General features: G+C 43.2%; 1 protein-coding gene across 1 annotated transcript in view; it reads left to right on the forward strand.

Moving 5' to 3' along the window:
• Positions 1-21,933, forward strand: part of LOC126175996 (arylsulfatase B-like) — a 268,709-nt gene extending 246,776 nt beyond the window's left edge. Inside the window, exons 7-10 of the mRNA XM_049923109.1 lie at positions 229-364; positions 8,809-8,967; positions 16,696-16,957; positions 18,488-21,933. Coding sequence (XP_049779066.1) covers positions 229-364; positions 8,809-8,967; positions 16,696-16,957; positions 18,488-18,758 — 828 coding nt within the window. The 3' untranslated portion in view covers positions 18,759-21,933. The remainder of the gene's footprint in view (positions 1-228; positions 365-8,808; positions 8,968-16,695; positions 16,958-18,487) is intronic.
• The last annotated feature ends 3,493 nt before the right edge of the window (positions 21,934-25,426 follow it).

Below are 25,426 nucleotides of genomic sequence, written 5' to 3' on the forward strand. Positions count from 1 at the left end.
AAGTAAACATCTCTTCGGAAATACCCTAATTTCCAATATTCCTCCTCCTTTCTCCAATATGCATAGTTATTTTCTAGCGGCACTCTCGAGAAACTGGTTCTAAGGCTACCCGTTTAACTTTACTGTATTGCGGGCGGCAGAAGCGGCAGGCTAGAAGAACTACGCACAAGCGCCTCTCTTCGCAGTATCGATGTATTGGAGTGAGGACGTTTGTGTACGGTTTTACAGGTGAAAGAGACGCTGTGGGAGGGTTCGGTGAAGGGCGTGGCGCTCATGTGGAGCAACCTGCTGCACCAGACACCACGTGTCTCCCACCAGCTGATGCACGTGTCCGACTGGCTGCCCACCCTGTACTCCGCCGCTGGTAAGAAACTGTGGACCTCCGAAAAGGGCAAGTCTGCAAAACGCTCGCTGTCGCATGTTCTCCCGATATACACAATGAGCATTTCTTAAACTGAATTCTCTGGTGCAATCAGCTTCTCGTCAGTTGTCTCATAATTAGTCTCATACTTCTAAGTTCTGCCTTGGTGTATGAAATTATTCATAATGTACCTGAAATTTAATGCTATAGCACAAATCAGATTACATTAAGAATTCATTTTTCAAAGACGTTCGAAAGCACTCTAAAAGTGGTTTGTTATCTCAGGGTAAGAATGGTGCATCATTTCATATCACTGACATAAGGTAAGAGATGTGAGTAAGAAATAGCTCATAGAGTCTTCGGAGAAATTCAGCAAGCACTTCATGTAAAACCAATTTTATTGTCCATTTGCTACATGCAGACGAGTTGACTTACCACCTACGTGTGTGAGATATCTGGCGCATTCGGGAGTTTTTAGGTCTCCTGCATTCAAACAACAACAATTAAGTGGCAGTAAGATCTGTTGTTAAAGTTATACCAATTCACCACAAGGATGACTATGTGAATGTAAGTTGCCTCTGTACTGGTAAATGTGGATAAAAAATCTAACATTGCGCTGAATGGAACCTCGGAACGTCAAACGTCTATCCCTAGACTCGACCTGTGGACTGAATAAATGCATGGTATTCAGGACAAACCAACGACTGTCTGACATACATTACATATATGACTGCTGTAGCTATTTCCAGTACACCTTATTTATTCTTCTTTTGCATAAGAATTCGAAATTGGACACAGGCGCGTTAAAAAGTTCAGGCTTGGACTAAATTCGAACCAGCGACCTCCGTCATTCCAATTTAGTTGCATTTGCAACAGCACATCAGCCAGACAGACTTTTCCCCTTTGTTTATATCTGTCTTTTAAAGACGTTGGATACGCATCTACAATGGCAACTACCTACTTGCATTTAGGAACTTTATACTATAATTAACAATTATTTATTCAAACTGAAGCAACTTTCTTAAGAACTGATTCAAAAATTTTTATTCAGGGACACGCACCAGTATGCATAGATGAACATAAAATCAAGACAGAATCGCCCTGTTGTGGGTAAAATTCGAACCCACGGTCCCTGAAATTACCCCTCTGTCTTGGTATACTCGGCCTCCACAGGTTGGAATCACGTAGGTTTACCAGCAGACTTAAAGTGACAAGTCTCTCACCACTACCATGTTCGACAACAATATGTTTTCTTTTTCCCCAGGCATCAGCATGAGAGCGGTCAGCACAAGTAAGATCGCGGCCAATCAGTTGCAATGGCTCACTGAGAGTGTTCAGTTCGACACAAAGCCGTTGTAACCGTCCCTCCCTTCCTACCATCCCTCTCTCTCTCTCTCACCCTCTCCTCTCTCTTCTCTCTCTCTCTCTCTCTCTCTCTCTCTCTCTCTCACTCTCTCTCTCTCTCTCTCTCTCTGTGTGTGTGTGTGTGTGTGTGTGTGTGTGTGTGTGTGTGTGTGTGTGTTTGTGTGTCACTGTGTAACTGTGTATGAGATAGAGGAAGGGACAGACAGAGAGAAAGACAGAGATAGAGAGTAAGAGGGAGAGAGAGGGAAGGGTGGGAGGGCGATATAGATGGCAGTAAGGGAGGGGTGCAGGGAAGAATTAGGTGGCTAGAAGACAAAGGTAACTGACCATATAGAAAAGTATGTCCTACTTTCTTTTATCATCGAGGAGAGAGAAATGTGATAAGGCAAGGATGTTTCCCGTTCGAAGGATGAGTAATGAAATCAGGGATTTAAAAGGAAATTGTCTCATAGTTTGTGGGAGAAATAATAGAAGAGGAAAGTAAGAAAGAGGTGAGGTAGATGGAGATGTTAAAAGAACAGCTATTATTTCAACGAAATCTGCTTGATTTGTTTATTAGTTTCGGGAGGATGGAGTAAAAGGCAAGTGAGACCCGAGTGAAAGAGAGAAAAACAGGTGGGATGGGAAATTAAAGGTGAATAAATATTGGAAGGAATGTTTTACATATTTCTGGAAGGATCCAGCCTTTGATAGTGGGAAGATAGAGATGAATTTGAAACAACGAAAAATGATTCTCCCTTTTTACGCATGTAGGCAGAGAGCAATTAAAGATAACGTAATATATCTTTTAAAAGAAATTTATTTCAATGAAAAGTGTAAGGTAAAGGGATACTAACTCAGATTTTCTTATCTTTGGTTCGATATTTTTCCGTCACACTGTGATCTTCCATTGGCCCTCTTTGACAGAAGACTGAACAGAAGAACAAGTGAACAAAATAAAACCCTTCAAGGGCACTATTTTGTTCACAACCCTCCATTATTTCTGACTTCGGTCATGCGTCTTGGCATGGATTTTATGAGGCTTTGGACATTGCCAAAAGAGGCAACCTCTTCTCAGGCGTCTAGAATGCAGCCCGAAAGAACGTCAGCTGTAATCGATTGGTTTCGTAGCCAGTTCTCTGGCAGTCTTCGTGCTACTTCCGTCCACAAATTTTCCATTGGGTTCATATCAGCAGCCCGTGAAAGCAGTTCATTACGTTCTGCTGAGCGAATGCGGACTTATGCATAGCTGAATGGTCTTCCTACTGCGCGAATTCTCCTTCACCTTACAGCATCCGCATTGAAGGTAGCAACACGTTCTTCACTATGTGGGCGCACCGCCTGCTATTAAGGGTTCTCTGATCCTCTCGCAGGATCCCAACCCCAGCAGGAAATCGATAACGGTTGTCTCTACACATTTTTATTCTTCACAATATCTTGTCCCTCCCGGCCCGTAAACTACTCTTGTGCCGTCGTTGCTCGTGGAAAACATCTCCTCATCTCTGAAAATCACGTTTTCGCACGCCGCATTCAGATGGACCACTGGCTATACCAGTCGGTACAACAAAATTTTGTCGCTGAGTTCCTGTTTTACAGCCGATCTTCGTGCGTTCAGTCCAGCTTCCCTCGGCCTTCGGGGTGCTGAGTCACAGCAGCCTGGGAAATTGGTCTCTCGTCGCAAATGCTTCACGTTTAGGAAAGGAAACAGTCGGCTGTTATGCACAGGCTCTGAGTCCTCCTGCTGTGTGCTCAGTCTCTTACTGCTTGAACAGGAATTCAGCAGGTAGTGCCCCTTTGAACGTAGTTTTTCTACAGCCTCTTTAAGGTTGTGAATGGCACGCCATACTCCTGCCAGCATCGTCAGTCGAAAGCTTGCCTTCTTCATTCATAGCGGCGACTCTGTCTCTAACTGAACGCTCCCAGTGAGCCACTACACCTGACTGCCCGCGATGTTATTTGTGCTTGCCGCTCTTATGCTGATGCCTGCGGAGGAAGGTAACATGTTGTCGTCAAACGGAGCGGCAGTGTTGACAGACTTGCGTGAAAGTGCTATGTGGCTCTTTATTGTAAGACAGATGTGAATCTCAACTATCAAGCTGCGAACTGACTTGGGGACTCCCGATTTTCCTCGCTTTTTCAATGAAAGGGAATGACCAGTTCCTGCTGCAAGCTAGAACTTATGTGCACCTATTATACTGTTATACTTTAAGTATTGTTTCGTTAGTGTTAAGAGCATATATTTTCGTGTGCATTATTTTCATCTAGGACACTGCCCATTTCCGTGATATATTAGTACGTCTCCAGCAGGGCAGCGTAGGTTCTTCGTCTGGTTCCTGAGATGCAGTATAGAACAGTTCCGCGAGAATATTTTTGTAGCAAATTAGTTACGTTACTGCACTGTACAGCGATTACGTGTGTCGTGATTATGTATCGCAGAGTGTATTCTTGGTATTAATTGTTATTCTTGCTATAAATTGCAATAGGCTGATCTTGTAGTGGTCATCGTTCTGAATACTTGTTTGATCCATGCACGACTAACGCTGTCGAACAGTCACTGATTAAATCTCGGCCATCTTTGTGTTCATAATTAATGTTTGAGCAACATCGCTAAGTGAAAATTGTGAAAAACAAAGCCACCCATTACATATATTAGTTTACCTTTGCATAGTTAAAAAGTACTATTGTAGCATTAATATACGACGTACACTCATGACACATCATAAAATTACTTGCATGGTGTAGATGAAGACGTAGATCCTATATCCACTTAAACCAGCTTAGTTTAGCCAAAAAATTAGTCTTGATCTATATTTTGTACTGTCCATAGTGCCCTCCGTCACGAAATTATCTATTGACAGATGACTCAGAATGTATCCTACCAACAGATACATTCTTTCAGTCAAGTTGTGGCACACATTTATTTTCTCCCCAATTCAGTTCAGTATCTCCTCATCGGCTCTTCGGTCAATATGTCTAAGTTTCAGCCTTACTCTGTAGCAACACATTTTGAAAGCATAAGTTCTACAGTTACTTTTTCTATTTTAGTTAGAGAAAACCTCAGCTGTTTTCGTAAACAACACTCTATGAAGTACTGCAACCAGCTGCAAGTCATTTTTGCAAATTATTTTATTGTACCTTTACTAGCTTCTCGCCTGAGCCCATCGTCAGGCGGCAGCGTTGACTTCTTTGCAAGTTTTACATTTGTGTCTTCATGAAAAGTCCTCCTTCACATGTTACAAGACAGTTTTTCTTCTACAATGCACATTGATCAATGAAATGAACTGATTACAATCTTTTGTATTTGGTTAATTTCATTGATAAACATGTGTCGCAAAAGAAAATCAAACCTCTGTCTTGTAATACATGAAGAAGGGCTTTTTATGAAGACATGAACGTATAAGTTTGCAAGAAGTTATTGCTACCATCTGACGATGGGTTCTGGCCAGAAACTAGTAACGGTAAAATAAAAAAAAAATTTGAAAAAAGTGACTTGTGGCTGCCTGCAGTATTTCTTACAGTGTATTCTACTGTCGTCTGTATGGTTTATCATCCACGTTTCCTCTACGAATTATTTGTTTCTACTGTGTGTGTGTAATGACGGCGCAAATAGCCTGCCTTTTCTATTGGAACGTGGTATCACTATATCACATTTAAGTGAGTTGAAATAATTTCGTTATAGCAAGTGATATCGCATTATGTTCTCTAGATTTGAAGTATACCAACTAATGCGACAGCAATTTGTCCAAGCACACCACACAGTCCGACCGTACAGACAATGCAGAAGAGTAGGCGGTCCGAATGTGCTTATTGTTCAGGACAAGAGCTAAAAATCGTGTCTGCTACAATACAGTCACTTATGAAGCGAGGGTGCCTGGGATACCTACAGGGTGGCAATTATTGAACTATGAAATAAAATGGTCATAATTTCTGTTTGCGTTAAGATGTTCAAACTGCACAGTTGGCCGCGGGGCATGATGGAATTTAGTACGCGCATGCGTGATTCGGTTTAGCGACAAAGCCCGATTTTCAATTGGATGTGCACGTCAATGAGCGAAATCGGAGCATTTGGGGTAGTCAGAATCTGCATTTCGCGATCGAGTAGTCAATTCACCCTTAACGGGTGTCTGTGTGCCGTGCAATGTCCTGTTAGGGAATAATTGGTGCGATATCTTTTGATGGCACGGTGACTACCAAATGGTACGTGAACGTTTTGGAAGGTGATTTCATCCCCAGTATCCAAAGTGACTCTCATTTCGACAAGATGTGGTTCATGCAAGACGGAGCTCGACCCCATCCAAACAGGAGAGTGTTTAATGTCCTAGAGAAGCACACTGACGACCGGATTCTGGCTCTGGTGTACCCGGAGGTCACTGGCATGGGCCTCGATTGGCCGCCATATTCTCCCGATCTGAACATATGCGGCTCCTTTCTGTAGTGCTATATTAAAGACAAGGTGTACAGCAATAACCCCAAAACCATTGCTGAGATGACCAGCCACCGAGGAAGTCATCGACAGAACCGACATTCCGACACTTCGGGGGTCCTACAGAATTTCACTATTCGAATGCCCCACATCGACGCCAATGATGCCAGGCATATCGATCATGTCATAACCTAAAGCCGTATATCTGTAGTGACGTCCACATGTTGAACAGAAGTGTGTGCACGCCCCAGTTTGTAGCTAATTTACGTTTCTCTTTTTCTTTTAGTTCAATAAATTTCACCTTGTATATCCAACGCTTATAAATTACATCTTTCCTCACAAAGTATTTGAGGTAGGAAGTTGAACTTTTTACAGATTATTTATTGGAATATGGGCTACAACTTAACACAGGGATTTTACAAAATTTTAGTTTAGTTATTAAAGATGATTTTTTTTCATTTGTAATGAAAATTCACAACATTTTTTTGCAATTTTTTATTTATATATTCAAAAATATACAGTTTTTTGGGAAAAGGCTGTGTTAAATTATGCAGAAGGTATTGTGTAACATTTACTGAAAGTTTGAAACAAATATGTTTGGAAGATCCTTAGAAAACATGTAATTAGTATGAGAAAATAAAAGTTTTGGGAATCGAGCGACAAAGATTGGATTAACTTTTTAGTGCATTCCAGGTCCATAGGATGGATTATCTTCATCCTCTGCAAACTCCTCCTCCAGCTTCCTCTTGTTCCTCCTCCTGTTTACTCTTGCTTGTATTTCTAGACTCTTTACAGCCCTGTCTGCAGACCGAAGGCGTTCCTCGTCTAAAGCAAGCATCGCTCGTACCATGTTAGAACGTATCTTCATTCCCATATTTCTAAATACCTTTGGCTTTCCAACATTTTTCCTTTTCTTAAAAGCCTTCAGAGGATTTCTAAGAACTTTACTTTTACTCATTATTATACTTCAACAAAACAGAGACTCAAGATACAGAATTAATTACGAATATTTTCGAGATAACGACAGAGTAAATAAACATGAAACAATCGACAATCACACCAGCGATATACAGGGTGAGTCACCTAACATTACCGCTGGATATATTTCCTAAACCACATCAAATACCGACGAATCGATTACACAGACCAAACGTGAGAAGAGGGGCTAATGTAATTGGTTAATACAAACCATAAAAAAATGCACGGAAGTATGTTTTTTAACACAAACCTACGTTTTTTTAAATGTAAACCTGTTAGTTTTGTTAGCACATCTGAACATATAAACAAATACGTAATCAGTGCCGTTTGTTGCATTGTAATATGTTAATTAAATCCGGAGATATTGTAACGTAAAGTTGACGCTTGAGTACCACTCCTCCGCTGTTCGATCGTGCTTATCGGAGAGCACCGAATTACGTAGGGATCCTAAGGGAACGGTGATGGACGTTACGTACAGAAGAGACTGGAACAGCACATTACGTTCACGAGCTAACACCTTTTCATTGGTCTTTTTCACTGACGCACATGTACATTACCATGAGGGGTGAGGTACACGTACACACGTGGTTTCCGTTCTCAATTACGGAGTGGAATAGAGTGTCTCCCGACATGTCAGGCCAATAGATGTTCAATGTGGTGGCCATCATTTGCTGCACACAATTGCAATCTCTGGCGTAATGAATGTCGTACACGCCGCAGTACATCTGGTGTAATGTCGCCGCTGGCTGCCACAATACGTTGTTTCATATCCTCTGGGGTTGTAGGCACATCACGGTACACATTCTCCTTTAACGTACCCCACAGAAAGAAGTCCAGAGGTGTAAGATCAGGAGAATGGGCTGGCCAATTTATGCGTCCTCCACGTCCTATGAAACGCCCGCGGCCCGTGTTTGTTACAACACGCAACTGAACGTCGGAGGTTTCAAGCGTCAACTTCAGGTTACAATATCTCCGGATGTAATTAACATTTTACAATGCAACAAACGACACTGATTACGTATTTGTTTATATGTTCAGATGTGCTAACAAAACTAACGTGGTTCCATTTTAAAAAACCTAGGTTTGTGTTAAAAAACATACTTCCGTGCATTTTTGTATGGTTTGTATTAAACAGTTACACTAGCCCCTCTCCTCACGTTCGGTCTGTGGAATCGGATCGTCAGTATTTGATGTGGTTTACGAAATATATCCAGCTGTAACGTTAGGTGACTCACCCTGTATATTGAACCATCACAGGTTAGCCACAACACATACTTTATCTCACATCACTAAAATGTACCTGATGAACACGGACGTTAATAATAACACCATTTGACAGCAGTTTAACATCGCCACAGTGGGTCACGCCCATGTAGAACACATTTCAAAAAAAAATTAAAAATAGTTGTAGTCTTCGGAATTGAATAAATTATATATCTATTAAAAGGTAATAGTCTGCAGATTCAGAAAACGCAAAAAAGTAAAAAATTGAACTTTTCATGATTTTGAGCCTTTCCTGTGGATGGAATAACAAATTCCGATAAAGACATTTCGGCTGCGTCGTAGGTAGCGTATTGGCTCTTAGCACTATGGGACATAACATATATGGTCATCAGTCGTAGGCAGTGTATTGATGCAACATTACGTATACGTGTGATTTCTCTGACGTGATGTTCACATTGCGTGTGTCTTGCCGTTGAAGGCGGTAACACGCTGGACCTCGCGAGGAACATGGACGGCGTGGACCAGTGGGAGAGCCTGCTGTACAACCTGGTCTCGCGGCGCGAGGAGGTGCTCATCAACATCGACGAGAAGACGCGCAACGCCGCCATCCGGCTGCACAACTGGAAGCTCGTCATAGGTCAGTGGCGCTGAATGCCGGCGGCCAGCCTGTGAGCCACTCTAGTGCCTCTACACAAACTGTGAGCTTCGGGTACTCACGGGAGAAACGTTGCTACGTGATTAACCACAAAATGTGAGCCCGCCATCAGAGGAGGGGCTCACACATTCTAGCCCTGTTTAGATCACCTGTCACCATTCATGTTGTTTCCTTGTGCACATTTCATTCGTACTACTTTATAACTTCCATAGCTTTAACTCACACACGCAGCGCCTATGCATAATGGTCCAAGTAATTCGCCATCTTGTATTTTCATCTATGTTGGTCCATCATGGACAGGGGACATCAGCTGGTCAAGTAATTAGCAATGCAATTCGCCAACAGCAGTGTAATTCAGATGTTATTTTATTTTATTTTGAGTACCAGTTTCGGCACTCCACTATGCCATCTTCAGGCCCCATATGCATCTCTAAATAATAAATTATATTGTCATACTGTGCATATATTCCTGGATGTGGTGAATTCAAAACCGTATACCAGGTGCTTCATTCTAAGACTTGATTATAAGTGACTTCAAAACCGCATCCAAGGTTCGAATGAAGCACTTGGAATACGGTTTTAAATTCACGACATCATCAACGAACCAGGCAATAGAAGACAGTACTTTCAAAGATGATCTACGGTGGTGTGGAACCTCAGTGGAAATAGACTATCGCGATCAAAGCTTTTTAGCTTTATAGCCCTAATAAGCCGAAGCAATTTGCGATATCACCGTATGTACTGCGTCCGGTGCGTCGAAGTGATGGTTCTCGTACTCGTATCCGACGATGGAAGAACTCCAGCCACAAATAAACGCTTTCGAACACTAGGACGGAAGAAGGCGGTCCTCTGACTACTATACTCTAATACTGTCTTCTCCGCTCTGTGTTCTACAGACGAGAAACGCGAACTTGCAAGCAAAAGGATGGAGTTCAGATAACGTCTCGACGTAAATACAGGGCTATTACAAATGATTGAAGCGATTTCATAAATTCACTGTAGCTCCATTCATTGACATATGGTCACGACACACTACAGATACGTAGAAAAACTCATAAAGTTTTGTTCGGCTGAAGCCGCACTTCAGGTTTCTGCCGCCAGAGCGCTCGAGAGCGCAGTGAGGCAAAATGGCGACAGGAGCCGAGAAAACGTATGTCGTGCTTGAAATGCACTCACATCAGTCAGTCATAACAGTGCAACGACACTTCAGGACGAAGTTCAACAAAGATCCAACTGCTAACTCCATTCGGCGATGTTATGCGCAGTTTAAAGCTTCTGGATTCCTCTGTAAGGGGAAATCAACGGGTCGGCCTGCAGTGAGTGAAGAAACGGTTGAACACGTGAGGGCAAGTTTTACGCATAGTGATGTGAAAGCTTCAGTGTTTAAACCTCCTCTACCAAGAAACGTGCCAGAACTGCGAGCTCGCATCAACAGTGCTTTCGAACTCATTGATGGGGACATGCTCCGCCAAGTGTGGGAGGAACTTGATTATCGGCTTGATGTCTGCCGAATCACTAAAGTGGCACATATCGAAAATTTGTGAATGCCGAAAAAAACTTTTTGAGTTTTTGTTTGTGTGTGCAAAGCATTGTGAAAAAATCTCAAATAATAAAGTTATTGTAGAGCTGTGAAATCGCTTCAATCATTTGTAATAACCCTGTAAGTGCCGAAGAAGTGCTCTCAATTACTGAACACTGCATACTCAACGACGACTTCCAACCCAGAGGTGAGATGCAGAACCGTACAGGTTCGCAACAGTACAGTGCCTAATTGTTCTTACTATAAACTCTCCTGAGAGCAAAGACAGCAAGTCCATCCATACCAACAAACCTGATACCGAGCGACCGTCACGCACGGGCGCTCACAATGGAAGACCTCGCCTCTCCACCTCTGGCTTCCCATCAAGGCTGGGCTCCCCACCCTCGTAACGAATCATATTCCTGAAACCACGGAATATTCTCCTTCTCTACAGATTCTTCCGATCGCCTACCAACCATATTTTAGTCTTATGTCGTTCAGCGCGGAAAGATTGGAGGAAAAATCTATACTCGTACGCTTCTGAGTAAAAATCCTTGGAAATAACCCAGCCTGCGTGGTTCCCAATGTGCCGCTTCTTCGTTCTTCTCACCTGCGTGCAAAATTTGCAAAGTTCCCGGTTATCCTTCCGGTCCTGCTACAATAGTGGCCGGCCGTCATGCTGTTGTGCTCCGGAGCTCAGGTACCATGACGTCCGTCCAGCGACTTCCAGTTTTTAAGCAGGACCAACACCTGTGCGGGCCTTCCACCCAGAGCTTGAGCTCTGCCTGCCGTTTCATCTTCACTGGCGTTCCAACCTCTACTACTATATGCAATCGTTCATTACCCCATACTGATAATAAAGACACTCCGTCACGTTTCATGCAATAAGCGTTAACAATTATTTACAACGCGTACGTGAAAATGTCAGTCTACTGTATGTAGGGTGGTCAATTGATTCTGACCGGGCTAAATATCTCACGAAATAAGCGTCAAACGACAAGACTACAAAGAACGAAACTTGTTTAGCTTGAAGGGGGAAACCAGATGGCGCTATGGTTGGTCCGCTAGATGGCGCTGCCATAGGTCAAACGGATATCAACTGTGTTTTTTTAAGTGGAAACCCCCATTTTTTATTACATAATCGTGTAGTACGTAAAGAAATGAAGACTTATTTAGTTGGACCACTTTTTTCGCTTTGTGATAGATGGCGCTGTAATAGTCACAAACATATGGCTCACAATTTTAGACGATTAGTTGGTAACACGTATGTTTTTTAAATTAAAATACAGAGCGTAGATACGTTTGAACATTTTGTTTCGGTTGTTCCAATGTGATACGTTTACCTTTGTGAACTTGTCATTTCTGAGAACGCATGCTTTTACAGCGTCATTACCTGTAAATACCACATTAATGGAATAAATGCTCAAAATGATGTCCGTCAACCTCAATGCATTTGGCAATACGTGTAACGACATTCCTCTCAACAACGAGTAGTTCGCCTTCCGTAATGTTCGCACATGCATTGACAATGCGCTGATGCATGTTGTCAGGCGTTGTCGGTGGATCACGATAGCGAATATCCTTCAACTTTCCCCACAGAAAGAAATCCGGGGACGTCAGAACCGGTGAACGTGCGGGCCATGGTATGGTGCTTCGACGACCAATCTACTTATTATGAAATATGCTATTCAATACCACTTCAACCGCAAACGAGCTATGTGCCGGACATCCATCATGTTGGAAGTACATCGCCATTCTGCCATGCAGTGAAATATCTTGTAGTAACATCGGTACAACACTACGTAGTAAATGAGCGTACATTCCATCATATAGACTGCCATCGATAAGATGGGGGCCAATTATCCTTCCTTCTGCAATGTCGCACCATACATTAACCCGTCAAGGTCGCTGATGGTCCACTTGTCGCAGCCATCGTGGATTTTCCGGAGCCCAATAGTGCATATTATGCCGGTTTACATTACAGCTGTTGGTGAAAGACGCTTCGTCGCTAAATAGTAATCGTGCAAAAAATCTGTCATTGTCCCGTAATTTCCCTTGTGCCCAGTGGCAGAACTGTACACGACGTTCAAAGTCGTCGCCATGCAATCCTGGTGCATAGAAATATGGTACGGGTGCAATCGATGTTGATGTAGCATTCTCAACACCGACGTTTTGAGATTCCCGATTCTCACGCAATTTGTCTGCTACTTGCGACCGAACCGCCGCATCTATCCATCAGTAAATGGGGTATGTTCTCAACTGACTCGGTTGTTTTAACCCCCTCCACTGACGGAATGACCCGCTTCCTAATTCCGTATGTATAAAACCAATACGGACTTGTAGCTGTCACGCCTTTGCGCTTACTGCTACGTATTTTAACCGTAAATAACTCAGTCCTAATGGTAAGAGGTAGTAGTGAATTCACGTTGTTAATATTTGAATACAACACAGCTGCCACAAACTCAGTTCACTTTTACTCCACTCCTACCCTCGCCATTGCACCACATTAACTATGTGCTACGTGGATCTTGCTAAATTCACTCTTGCGTGTACAATTTGACCGTTACTCGCCAGTATTTACCTAATGATTAGCACACTCGTAACCGGGCTATTTCCCAAAGAGCTGTGATGATTGAACAGGTTCGATCCACGGCCTACAGTGCCCTACAGTTCACACGGTAACACTGCCTACCTGACCCACTTAACTTGGCAGTGATCCTATGTATCCAATCACCACTGCTAGCAGCAGTGGATAATCCTATCAGCGCGACGAGAGCAGCAGACATACCGTCGAATCCTCCTGAAAATACTTATAACTACTGTCGCCAGCTCTGAAGGAGAAAATAATGAATCAATTTTTGGCTCGTTTCAAAGTGAAACGGCTTGAGTTGAATTTAAACTTAATTCTGAATATTACTATTTCTGATCCTTCGAGGTGATTCTACAAAGCAAATACTCTTTAAATTTCTGTGAGTTGGCTTGGTAATTACTATGAAGACTATTTATGCAACTTGGGTTAACAAAATTTTATCCTTCAACCTTATGTAATGATTTTGGATATTACTCTTTGGACAATTGATATAGAATTACTTAAGTGACTTTACTTGAAAGGTTACTCAGAAAAATTTAAGTAACTATAAATAGGCGACTCATTCTGGTGTGACCATTGCTCTTTTCAACATTCTTATACGCTAAAGTATTCTACAACAAAAAGAATTGTAAATGAAAGAGGCGATGGTGGCCTCAATCTGATTTGACTAAACTATGTTTGAGGTTACTACACTTTACAATGAACAACATGCGTCGTAATTTTACTCATTACTATATTCTGTCCTCTGTACTTGCATAAAAGAAAACTGGTATTCTCCTTTTACATGTATACAAAGTTCGACTTAACAATTGCAAGCAGTCTTGCCTTGGGTAGACATGTCGGTGCTGGTGGTGAGATGCATGTGGCTAACGCAGCGCTTCACGCCTCATGCCCTTAATGGCGGCTGGAACTACGAGCTGTAGAACTCGTATAAGCTACTGCACGCCCGCCATAAAATCTGGGCGCAGGAACTCCTACAATCAGCCCCAGTGGCACAGAGGCGGCTTCGATAACCATTCGTCGCGTTTTACTCCACAAACGGCGACGATCTTCGCCTCTTCGCTGTTGCACAATCACTTTTGCGTGAGCACAGTTACACACGTCAACACTCCCCAGGCCATTCCATTGTTCAGTCCCTGTGTCTCCAGGTACACCTAGCTACGCTCGTACCACCAAGAGTGGGGGCGTTCCCCTACCACCTTTTTACCAAAATCATTTAGTATTCAAGAATATTTATATATATTACCCTGGAGTTCATACCAGTCATAATAATTTACTACTAGCGCTTTACAACATGAAATTATACAGTAATAACTTATAATTACCAAGAAAAAGAATACATTTGACTCCGAGAGCTTAGTGCATTGTCTGACAAGTAGCGCTAATTCCCAGTTTCGCCAATAGATGGCATCAGGGTGCACTCCCTGGCAGTCTCACACAAGCGCGCCCGTTTCCGACGCGCGGGCTCCAAATTACTGGCAGCCTACCATCATTTCAGTTCCGTTACATACTGATGTGCGGATTAGCCGCGACTGCAGCTGAAACACCTACTTGGGCATCACCATTTGTTGCAGGTCGTGGTTGACGTTTCACATGTGGCTGAACACTTCCTGTTTTCTTAAATAACGTAAATATCCAGCGAACGGTCCGGACACTTGGACTATGTCGTCCAGGATACCGAGCAGCATACATAGCACACGCCCGTAGGGCATTTTGATGACAATAGCCATACATCAACACGATATCGACCTTTCTCTGGAATTGGTAAACGGTCCATTTTAACACGGTTAATGTATCACTAAGCAAATACCGCCCACAATGGTGGAATGTTACGTGATACCAAGTGCTTATAGGTTTGTGACTATTACAGCGCCATCTATCACAAAGCGGATAAAGTTGTCCAACTAAAACATTTATATTGCTTTACGTACTACACGAATATGTAATAAAAATGGGGGTTCCTACTTAAAAAAAACGCAGTTGATATCCGTTTGAGCTATGGCAGCGCCATATAGCGGGACAACCATAGTGCCATTTCGTTTCCACTTCAAGCTAGACGACTTGCGTGTGAAACGTCCCCTTAGAACAAATTATACAAGACTGTGCTTAAACTGACATACAATATTTTTAGCGCAACGCAATCTTTCAAAAATCCCTACAAAAGAATGGCCCTGACTAACATTAACCTATACCTTTCACAAATCACTTACCTCACAAAAATCTTCGTTACTCAAGCTACAGCAAAACAGCGAGCGCCACTACTGCCAGCTAAATAACAGATTCAAACCTCGGAAGGCACTAACTACTAGTAGGCATAGTTAGCAAGTGAAAGATTTTAATAGAGAACAAACAATGTATTTACCTTAATATTCATCAAAAGTCATAATATATACAGCAGTTCATGACATCCATTTTTCCAAATTTCAAAACTCCGCCATTTCTCTCCCCACATCCACCACTCTGGCGGCTCACCTCCAACTGCGCAACGCTACGCGCTGTTCACATCCAACTGCCCAACACTACAATGGCAGACAACAATGCAAACTAGCCGCAGACTGCACACAGCACAGCCAGTGATTTTCATACAGAGCGCTACGTAACGTTGCCAATAAGAAAACTTAAGCAGCCTACTTACACGTCCTTTGTAGTTTTTTCGTTTGATGCTTATTTCGTGATATATTTGGCCTGGTATCAATGGACGACCCAGTATATTCATATATACAATGAATAACCTATCATATGATACCTAATTGTAGTTGTAGGTCACGGCAGAAATATGTGGATGAGTGCTTGTAAGGTGCGGAATTATAGCCACCTTACAGCCTATCTCTGTATTTGGATGCGGATGCTTATGCCAGTTTCTTTGGCGCTTCAGTGTACAATGTTTGGTACCTTTCTAACTGTATGACATCTGGAACATTACAAGTAAGCTGGGCGCTTATGTGATGTGTTGGCAGATGTGCCAACACCTTGTAGTTAGAGGAGGCCGAAATGCACGCTATAATCTAACACAGACTGGCGTGAGGTCTGGAACAGGATACGTAATGAATGCTATAAAGAAAAGTACGTAGCTGCTGGAATACTTAACTTTAATCCATCATTTGTATACAGCATTCTTGATGATACAAGTGAGAGTCTCTCTAGAAATGGTTAATGGCGCCTTGCTAGGTCGTAGCCATGGACTTAGCTGAAGGCTATTCTAACTGTCTCTCGGCAAATGAGAGAAAGGCATCGTCAGTGTATTCGCTAGCAAAGTCGTCGTACAACTGGGACGAGTCCTAGTACGTCTCTCTAGACCTGCCGTGTGGTGGCGCTCGGTCTGCAATTACTGGCAGTGGCGACACGCGGGTCCGACTTGTACTAATGGACCGCGGCCTATTTAAAGCTACCACCTAGCAAGTGTGGTGTCTGGCGGTGACACCACACTATGCACATCGACAGCACCTGGGGACAGTGCATCGGGAAGGGTGTGCACACGTCCACACCAGCGAAAGGGTTAATTTGCGGATGACTGGAGATGTGGGAGGGGCCACAATGTCTGACGTGGACTGCTGCGAGTGCTGGCGTGTTCGAGTGCTGCAGCGTGCGCCGCTGTTGGCAGGTACGACGCGCGGCGGCCGCTACGACGGTTACTTCGGGGCGAGCGGCCGCGAGGACCCGGCCACGCCCCCCTACGACGCGACGGCGGTGGTGGAGAGTCCGGCGGGCGAGGCGCTGGAGCGCGCCATGCTGCCGCGCTTCCGCCGGCCCACGCGCGAGGACGTCATCGCGACGCTGCGCGCCTCGGCCACTGTGCGCTGCGAGCCCAACTCCACCTTCAACGCGCCGCCCTGCAATCCCGCCCAGTCCGGCGAGCCGTGTCTGTGAGTCTCTCTGTCTGTCTCTCTCTCTCTCTCTCACTGCTCTCTCGCATGGCCGCAAGGCAAACTGCCAGACGAGCAGCAACCTGAAAGGGATGACTGCGCGTGTGGCCGTGTAAACTGATAGTAGTATCTACATCTACATCTACATCCATACTCCGCAAGCCACCTGACGGTGTGTGGCGGAGGGTACCCTGAATACCTCTATCGGATCTCCCTTCAATTCCAGTCTCGTATTGTTCGTGGAAAGAAGGATTGTCGGTATGCCTCTGTGTGGGCTCTAATCTCTCTGATTTTATCCTCGTGGTCTCTTCGCGAGGTATACGTTGGAGGGAGCAATATATTGCTTGACTCTTCGGTGAAGGTACGTTCTCGAAACTTTGACAAAAGCCCGTACCGAGCTACTGAGCGTCTCTCCTGCAGAGTCTTCCACTGGAGTTTATCTATCATCTCCGTAACGCTTTCGCGATTACTAAATGATCCTGTAACGAAGCGCGCTGCTCTCCGTTGGATCTTATCTATGTCTTGTATCAACCCTATCTGGTACGGATCCCACACTGCTGAGCAGTATTCAAGCAGTGGGCGAACAAGCGTACTGTAACCCTCTCCCTTTGTTTTCGGATTGCATTTCCTTAGGATTCTTCCAATGAATCTCAGTCTGGCATCTGCTTTACCGACGATCAACATTATATGATCATTCCATTTTAAATCACTCCTAATGCGTACTCCCAGATAATTTATGGTATTAACTGCTTCCAGTTGCTGACCTGCTATTTTGTAGCTAAATGATAAAGGATCTATCTTTCTGTGTATTCGCAGCACATTACACTTGTCTACATTGAGATTCAATTGCCATTCCCTGCACCATGCGTCAATTCGCTGCAGATCCTCCTGCATTTCAGTACAATTTTCCATTGTTATAACCTCCCGGTACACCACAGCATCATCTGCAAAAAGCCTCAGCGAACTTCCGATGTCATCCACCAGGTCATTTATGTATATTGTGAATAGCAACGGTCCTATGACACTCCCCTGCGGCACACCTGAAATCACTCTTACTTCGGAAGACTTCTCTCCATTGAGAATGACATACTGCGTCCTGTTATCTAGGAACTCCTCAACCCAATCACACAATTGGTCTGATAGTCCATATGCTCTTACTTTGTTCATTAAACGACTGTGGGGAACTGTATCGAACTCCTTGCGGAAGTCAAGAAACACGGCATCTACCTGTGAACCCGTGTCTATGGCCCTCTGAGTCTCGTGGAGGAATAGCGCGATCTGGGTTTCACACGACCGTCTTTTTCGAAACCCATGCTGATTCCTACAGAGTAGATTTCTAGTCTCCAGAAAAGTCATTATACTCGAACACAATACGTGTTCCAAAATTCTACAACTGACCGACGTTAGAGATATAGATCTATAGTTCTGCACATCTGTTCGACGTCCCTTCTTGAAAACGGGGATGACCTGTGCCCTTTTCCAATCCTTTGAAAACCTGTGTTGATTCCGGTGCCGGTCACGTGCTCGCAGGTACGACGTGGCGAGCGACCCGTGCGAGCTGAACAACCTGGCGCGCACGTACGGCAACGTGGCGCTGCACCTGCGGCAGCAGCTGGTGCGCAGGCGCGCCGGCCTCGTGCCGCAGGCCAACCTTCCCGTGGACGCGGCGGGCGCCGACCCGCGCCGCTGGAACTTCACCTGGATCCCGTGGGGCGAGTGCTCGCCGCCGCCGGGAGACCCCCAGCTGTGCGTGCCCACGCCGCTGCCCAACCGGCCCTCCGACTACCCGGTCTCCTCGTAGCCGCACAGTGGGGGACCTCCCAGCTCAGAACTCAGCCGTCCGACACACCTGACAGTGGCCTCAGTGTGGTGGGAAAAGCCAACGGACATTTGGGACGATCCAGTCACGACAGTCCAGGTTCAAAACCCAACCCTCCGCGGAAGTGAATGTCGCTTGATCTACTCCAATTGGATGTTCCGACAAGTGCTCACCTAGTGACAATCCCATTTCTCATCACTTGGCTCAATCACTCTCGGTCGACATCTACATTTAGCATCTGTGTAAAAAAAAAGTTGTAAGCTGGCAATCTAGAGCTCTACTTGCCTCACCAGCGAGAGCCCTGTCCAGCACGTGTCTTGTATATCTGTAAACAGTACAGTTACTTGACCATCAAGCATTTGAAAACGTAGTTCTAAGCTTACAACGCTAGACTCATTCCTACACATATCAAGCGGCTTCATAATTAAGATGCCGAAACACTCAGTCAACTTGTCTTTACTCATCAGGGAACTGTTGTTTGTGTTTCATTTTCATTTAACACACTGTTCGCTCCTGGAACTGTGTGTTTCTCATTTAGGCAGCCAGTACCTTATCATTCTCTTCTCGTGGACTGACATTCACTATAATTTCAGTATTATATTTTATTTCTATATTGCAAATGTTAATGTAGCATCATGTTATCGATTTGTAAGTTTGTGTCATTGATGCTCGCCAATTAGCTGCTTATGTTGATACATACTTACCTGTACACAGTTCGTAATATCATCTGACACAATAGTGTGCTGGTACATTTCGATTTTCGCCAGTTTTCTTCATTTCGTATACATATAGATTCAGAGAGCTCCAAAGCAGTCTCACGTAAGTCGAACACTAAAAATTACTCTTGTTGCAACATATTCACATCTCAGTGGTATGTTTTTTTCGCCTTCTGGCACAACTACTGTAGTCTGTCAGTCTTCCAGTTATGAACATCGATGTCCAGTAGGAAATTTGTACCTGACGCTTGTTGCAAGCCTTGCCGTCGGGTACTTGGCATGGCACGAAAGTGGATGTTTATCAGAAACAAAAGTGGAATGCTGTTTCAGTAAATGGGCACATTAGCACCGTTTACAGGTGACTATGACTGCTTTACATCTCGATCTCCATCTCGCAAAGAATATCTCTGCTCCTCTTGCCACCTTTCCTAATTTCACTTTTTGAATTACGGTTCGAAGGATATTTCCATTCCAGCAAATCAGAAATTTAATTGACAGTTTCAGTCTCTCTTCAACAATCATTACACAGTTGTCTTCACATTTTGAGTTCTTTTTCCTGTAGCCGGTGTTCTTCATTCTCTGACTCCTCTTCACCACTCTTCTTACGAAAGTACTCGTTGTCATCTTCTTTAATCCTCATCTGACAGAACCAGAGCCTCTCCTTTCTTTACTGTAGATCTCTGATTCTTTTAATGACCCCACACACTTCCCTAGATCTCAATGTATTTCTTTCACCCATGTGACTTGCGTCTTCCAGCTCTTCTGGAAAGTCAATATTTTGTTTTCAGCCCATTCCGGACTCTATCTTGCAATGGGTCTATGAAAAACCCTACAACTTGTCTTTATTGTGGTAAATATTTTCTTCAAGTTTTGTTTTTTCTCGCAATTGCCTTTTGTATATGTGTATAAATGTCCACTTTTAACTATGGTAGCTTATTTAGAGTTGTCCAATAGTGATTTGGGTTTTTAAGTATCCAGGCCTGGTATCTCCGTATTTTTGGCTCTGTCCCCACTGCTCCCTTTTCATTTATATTTGGGATTCAGAACATCGACTCGGTATTTAAACTTCTGTGATCCTTGGATGTCACCATACATTACCTTCAGTGGCTGCGTTGCATCTTTCGCATCTACAATCATGAACTCTGTTCAACAACAAAAAATGTAATCATGCCGTACACACCGTCTGTTTTGTGATTTCTATTTGTTAAGTTTCAATATTCACTAACGCGAAAAAAATGCTAACTTCTGCTCAGTCTGAAAAATTTGTGAATGCCATTACCATGCAGCGCCGCAAAATTCTACAGCATTTGGGTGCAATGAGGAATGACTTTCACTGCCACATTTCTTTTTAAAATTATGTTGAAGTATTTTTCTGATTTTCTTCGCTTTCATAACTGCTATGTTGCTCTCTTCCCAGTCTTTTAACCTTTTTTCTCCTTTTTCTGAATTGGCGATTCAACGTTAGACTTTATTGTCTTCGTCATGCACTGCAAGCGACGATACGACGCTTATGTGCCCGTTGCGTGTACATCACTCGCGGTACCTGATGAACACCACTTCGTCAGTCGCCAAAAGACTGTGTATTAAAAGTGTAATTCTCAACGCAGCTGATCACCCCAAAATATTCGTCCTGTCAGTCACACTGGGAAAATGTTCGCAAGCACAGTACTTACATCATAAAGAGAGGTATTCTAAGTAGGCGATAGTGAAAATCAAAAGAAGTTACGCTTTTCACTCTGAGAACATGACTGATCGTGGAGACGGTATCTTCTGTAAGATTTATTTAAATTCGCCTCTCCTCGCTTCTGCTACTGTAAGCAATATTCAAAATTTCATTTTCAGGTATAGTAAGATCAAACAGTGGAAGAAGTACTCTCGGCTGCCTCTAAATTCTGGAACTTCTGTCGGAGCTTACGAAAGACATTTCGTCACCTCATGATCTCAGCATAAAATACTTGCTTGTATATTGTTGCGCTACTCAGTGATGAAGAGGCTGGTACGAAGAAGCAATTCATCTACATCTACATTTATACTCCGCAAGCCACCCAACGGTGTGTGGCGGAGGGCACTTTACGTGCCACTGTCATTACCTCCGTTTCTTGTTACAGTCGCGTATGGTTCGCGGGAAGAACGACTGCCGGAAAGACTCCACGCGCGCTCGAATCTCTCTAATTTCGTGACGGACTGCATCAAACCAATCAGAAGACTGATGACTTTAAAAAAGTATTGTAATTTCTGTCCGTTCATTCGTTCTTAATATTAGTTGCACGAGCAGCTGCTGCAATTCCATTAGTGTTTGTACTTAATAGAACAGAAAATGTGTCAACTTGATTCTATTGTCGTAAAACGACCATATGGACTATTACTTTTTGTCCTGCCGGTTAATATTGCTTTAATACTGTTAAGAAACTCTATCAACGAATATTATATATTAATTATTATAGGCTGTATTGTATAAGCATAATTCATATATTTATTGTAAACTGTTATATCTTTTAATAAATTAATCACATTTGAATTATTGACCAATGTGATCATTATTTTGTGTGTGTGTGTGTGTGTGTGTGTGTGTGTGTGTGTGTGTGTCTTTATACGGGCGGATGAGTGGACGTACGTATGGTTGGGGAACTGTATGTGGGTACGTGTACACTGAAACGTCCCCTTTGAACAATTATACACGACTGTGCTTAAACTGACACACAATGTTTTTAGCGCAACGCAATCTGACTATCAAAGATTCCAGCAAAAGAATGGCCCTGAGTAACATTAAACTATACCTTTCAGAAATCACTTACCTCACAAAAATCTGCATTACTCGAACTACTGCAATACAGCGACCGCCACTACTGCCAGCTAAATAAAAGGTTCAAACTACGGAAGGCACTAACTACTGATAGGGATAGTTAGCAAATGAAAGATATTAATAGAGAACAAACAATGTATTTACCTTAATAGTCATAATATATATAGCAGTTCATGACAAATTACAAAACTCCGCCATCTCTCTCCCCACATCCACCACTGCTGGCGGCTCACCTCCAACTGCGCAACGCTACGCGCTGTTCACATCCAGCTGCCCAACACTACAATGGCAGACAACAATGCAAATTAGCCACAGACTGCCCACAGCACAGCCAGTGATTTTCATACAGAGCGCTACGTAACGTTGCCAATAAGAAAACATAAACAGTCTACTTACAACACAAATAGAGGAACGCACTCCCTAAGTTATACTACTTTTACTGCATAAACTGCAGACAAGATTATTAGTCACAGTGTTACAGCCGGAGAAGCAAAATGGCAGTTCCTTGCACTTACAGTGTTGGCAGTTAATAGGTTGCTACCTATGTAGTAAGTTTGTGAAGTATCAGTCCTTACGGACTCTTCATGTCAAGCACTTTCGATTTCATAACAAACTGGGAAAGGCATTTGATACCATTTCCTGTCATCACGTCCAGTTGGTGTCACAAGTGTTGTCTCCATATCCATGCCTTCACAAATATTTATAACACAACTGTAGTGAAATACTAGACGTTGAATAACGTCTGTTGAATAGGATATACACATCTGATTAGATTATGCAGCTAAATCGTCAACCGAGAAAACTGGAGTATGATTTTGACTTTCCGGGAGAAGATATGTGAGGTCAAACCCTGTGTAGGGTATTGGCGAATAGGATTGTTATATAGAAATTGTGACTGCTGATTTCCTATGTGCTATTGGGAGAGATTTTAGGAACGAAACTTCTATCTGAACGGAAATAATAACAGGAGAAATATGGTAACGGACAGCAATATTGTGAACTGTCGTATGAGGACGTAAGAACGACTAGAGTCTGCCTGTTATATACTACTTGATATTTTGCCGAAAAATATCTTGTTAATAGGGATTCTCGAAAGACACTGATCGCGTTTGTATATTTTGAACTGTACATACCAATTTCACCGATGTCGCAATAATTTTGACTGTGCAAGCGTTTTCTAAATTTGAGATAACTTGTCGGATTCATTTTGTAAAGACCGAAACACGCACCTGACGATATTATTCTCTCAACTTTCATACTTCCATAAAAAGAATTTAAAGTGCAACATCGCTACGAAAATACGGGAGGAAGAGTGTAATGTCGTTTAGTCCTGTAATACAACCCAGCACGCGTCAGCTGTGGAACATTTGTCAAACTATATGAAGATGATCATCTTGTGGTGCAGTTCTTCTTGTTGTCTCCGTGCTTGCTAAGAAAATATATGAAGATGGTATCTTTTCATTCGGACTTCTCCGAAAGAACAGATACCATCATCATACTGTTAAGGCTAACCGGCCATTGACCTTCTTCTTCTGTGCTGTATGCACACGCATTGCCCAAACTCTTACGGGAATGGTAAGGTAGTCTGCCATGAGTAATGAGTGTAATGGGCAGGGGCACTACGAATGTAATGTGTGGACATTAAGGTAGGAATGTGGGTGTCACGGGGATAAATCGCGGCTGTCGCACTGCTCTCGGTGACTCAGATGAATGTCAGAGGGTTAGCTACCCTCTGTAATAAAAAAACTAAGTGAACGGATCAACGAAGAACCTGAACGGCTGTCATCGGATGTCCGCCCCAAACAAATTCAACTAACAATACAGAACAAAATGAGATAAAAAAAAGAAAAACAAGAGATGGATAGAGCGTCTGCCATGTAAGCAACAGATCCCAGGTTCGAGTCCCGGTCGGGACACACATTTTCAACTGTCCCCGTTGATGTATGTCAACGCCTGTCGAAAGCTCGACAGCTTAGGGTCTTGATTTAATTATCATTTCTTTTAACAAACGGTCGGCATCCAAGGTGGTCATGTACTTTCATCAACCATGCGATTACTCAGCCTTACTAAGTAAGACCCTATATTCTCTGTGAACCTGTCATATATTTTCAAGCCACAATGAATGAAAACAGTCGAAAGAGATCAATGCATTACTTCAATACAAAATTTCTGCTATTTCTGAACTTTCATGAAAACCTGTAATGAAACCACATCCTTATAATAATGTGTACAAGGTTAAACCCAAGTCCACCAACAAAGTTTCGGAAGTAGTTCAGAGGTACTACATAAGAATTTTGAAACAAGGGACCCATGATCTAAGGTGGGTCGTTACAAAGCAATGGCCTTTCGTTTGATTTCTTACCACCGTTTACCTTTGTGTATGTGCCTGCACAAGTGTGTACATTTCGACAGCATGTACGGTGTTCTTGTTGAGAACAAAGTTGCTGTTTCCCAGCGGGAACGCTCACTTTACTCTTCTCCCGTTAGTTTCCATTTGGTGCTCCACTCTTACGTCTCAGGTTTGTTTTTCGGGCAGTGCCAGTCGCATCTTCACAGCGATACGCAGGACTATGCTTAGGCACAGCAATGAAGCGCTGGCATATCTGTACCTCGTGAATGGGATGGCTGAATGCAGTGGATGAACGGATCAACGACGATCTGCTGAGTTGTTCCCACAGCGACGACATCCACAAAACAGTACTTTTCCATCATGCATAGGTGCCTACGACAAACCGGAAATATCCGTGTTTGGGTGACTGCATAATGTAGGCGTTTTTACTATCGTGAAGGTATTTTTACGGGAGGAAAGGTAACTGTGATAACAAACCGAATAAATCGTAAGTACAATCTTACCATGTAACTAGCCATAGCAGACTACGAGCCCTTATTCCAAAATACTATGAAAATGTTCCCGACCAACCTCCGACATTTTGTCAGTGGATTTCGGTTTCAGCCTACGTGTTTTTAAACGACCAATATTCTGTGATAAACAGGATGTTCATTTTAACATTGAAATATCTCTAGAACTACACATCGAATAAAAAAAACATCTAATTTCAATTTATTTGTCTTGCAAAGATACCATAATATAGCCCCATCCCACCCCATGCGTGGGTGGCGTAGGCCAACTT

Source organism: Schistocerca cancellata, chromosome 3 (assembly GCF_023864275.1).
Source record: "Schistocerca cancellata isolate TAMUIC-IGC-003103 chromosome 3, iqSchCanc2.1, whole genome shotgun sequence".
Lineage (NCBI taxonomy): Eukaryota > Metazoa > Arthropoda > Insecta > Orthoptera > Acrididae > Schistocerca > Schistocerca cancellata.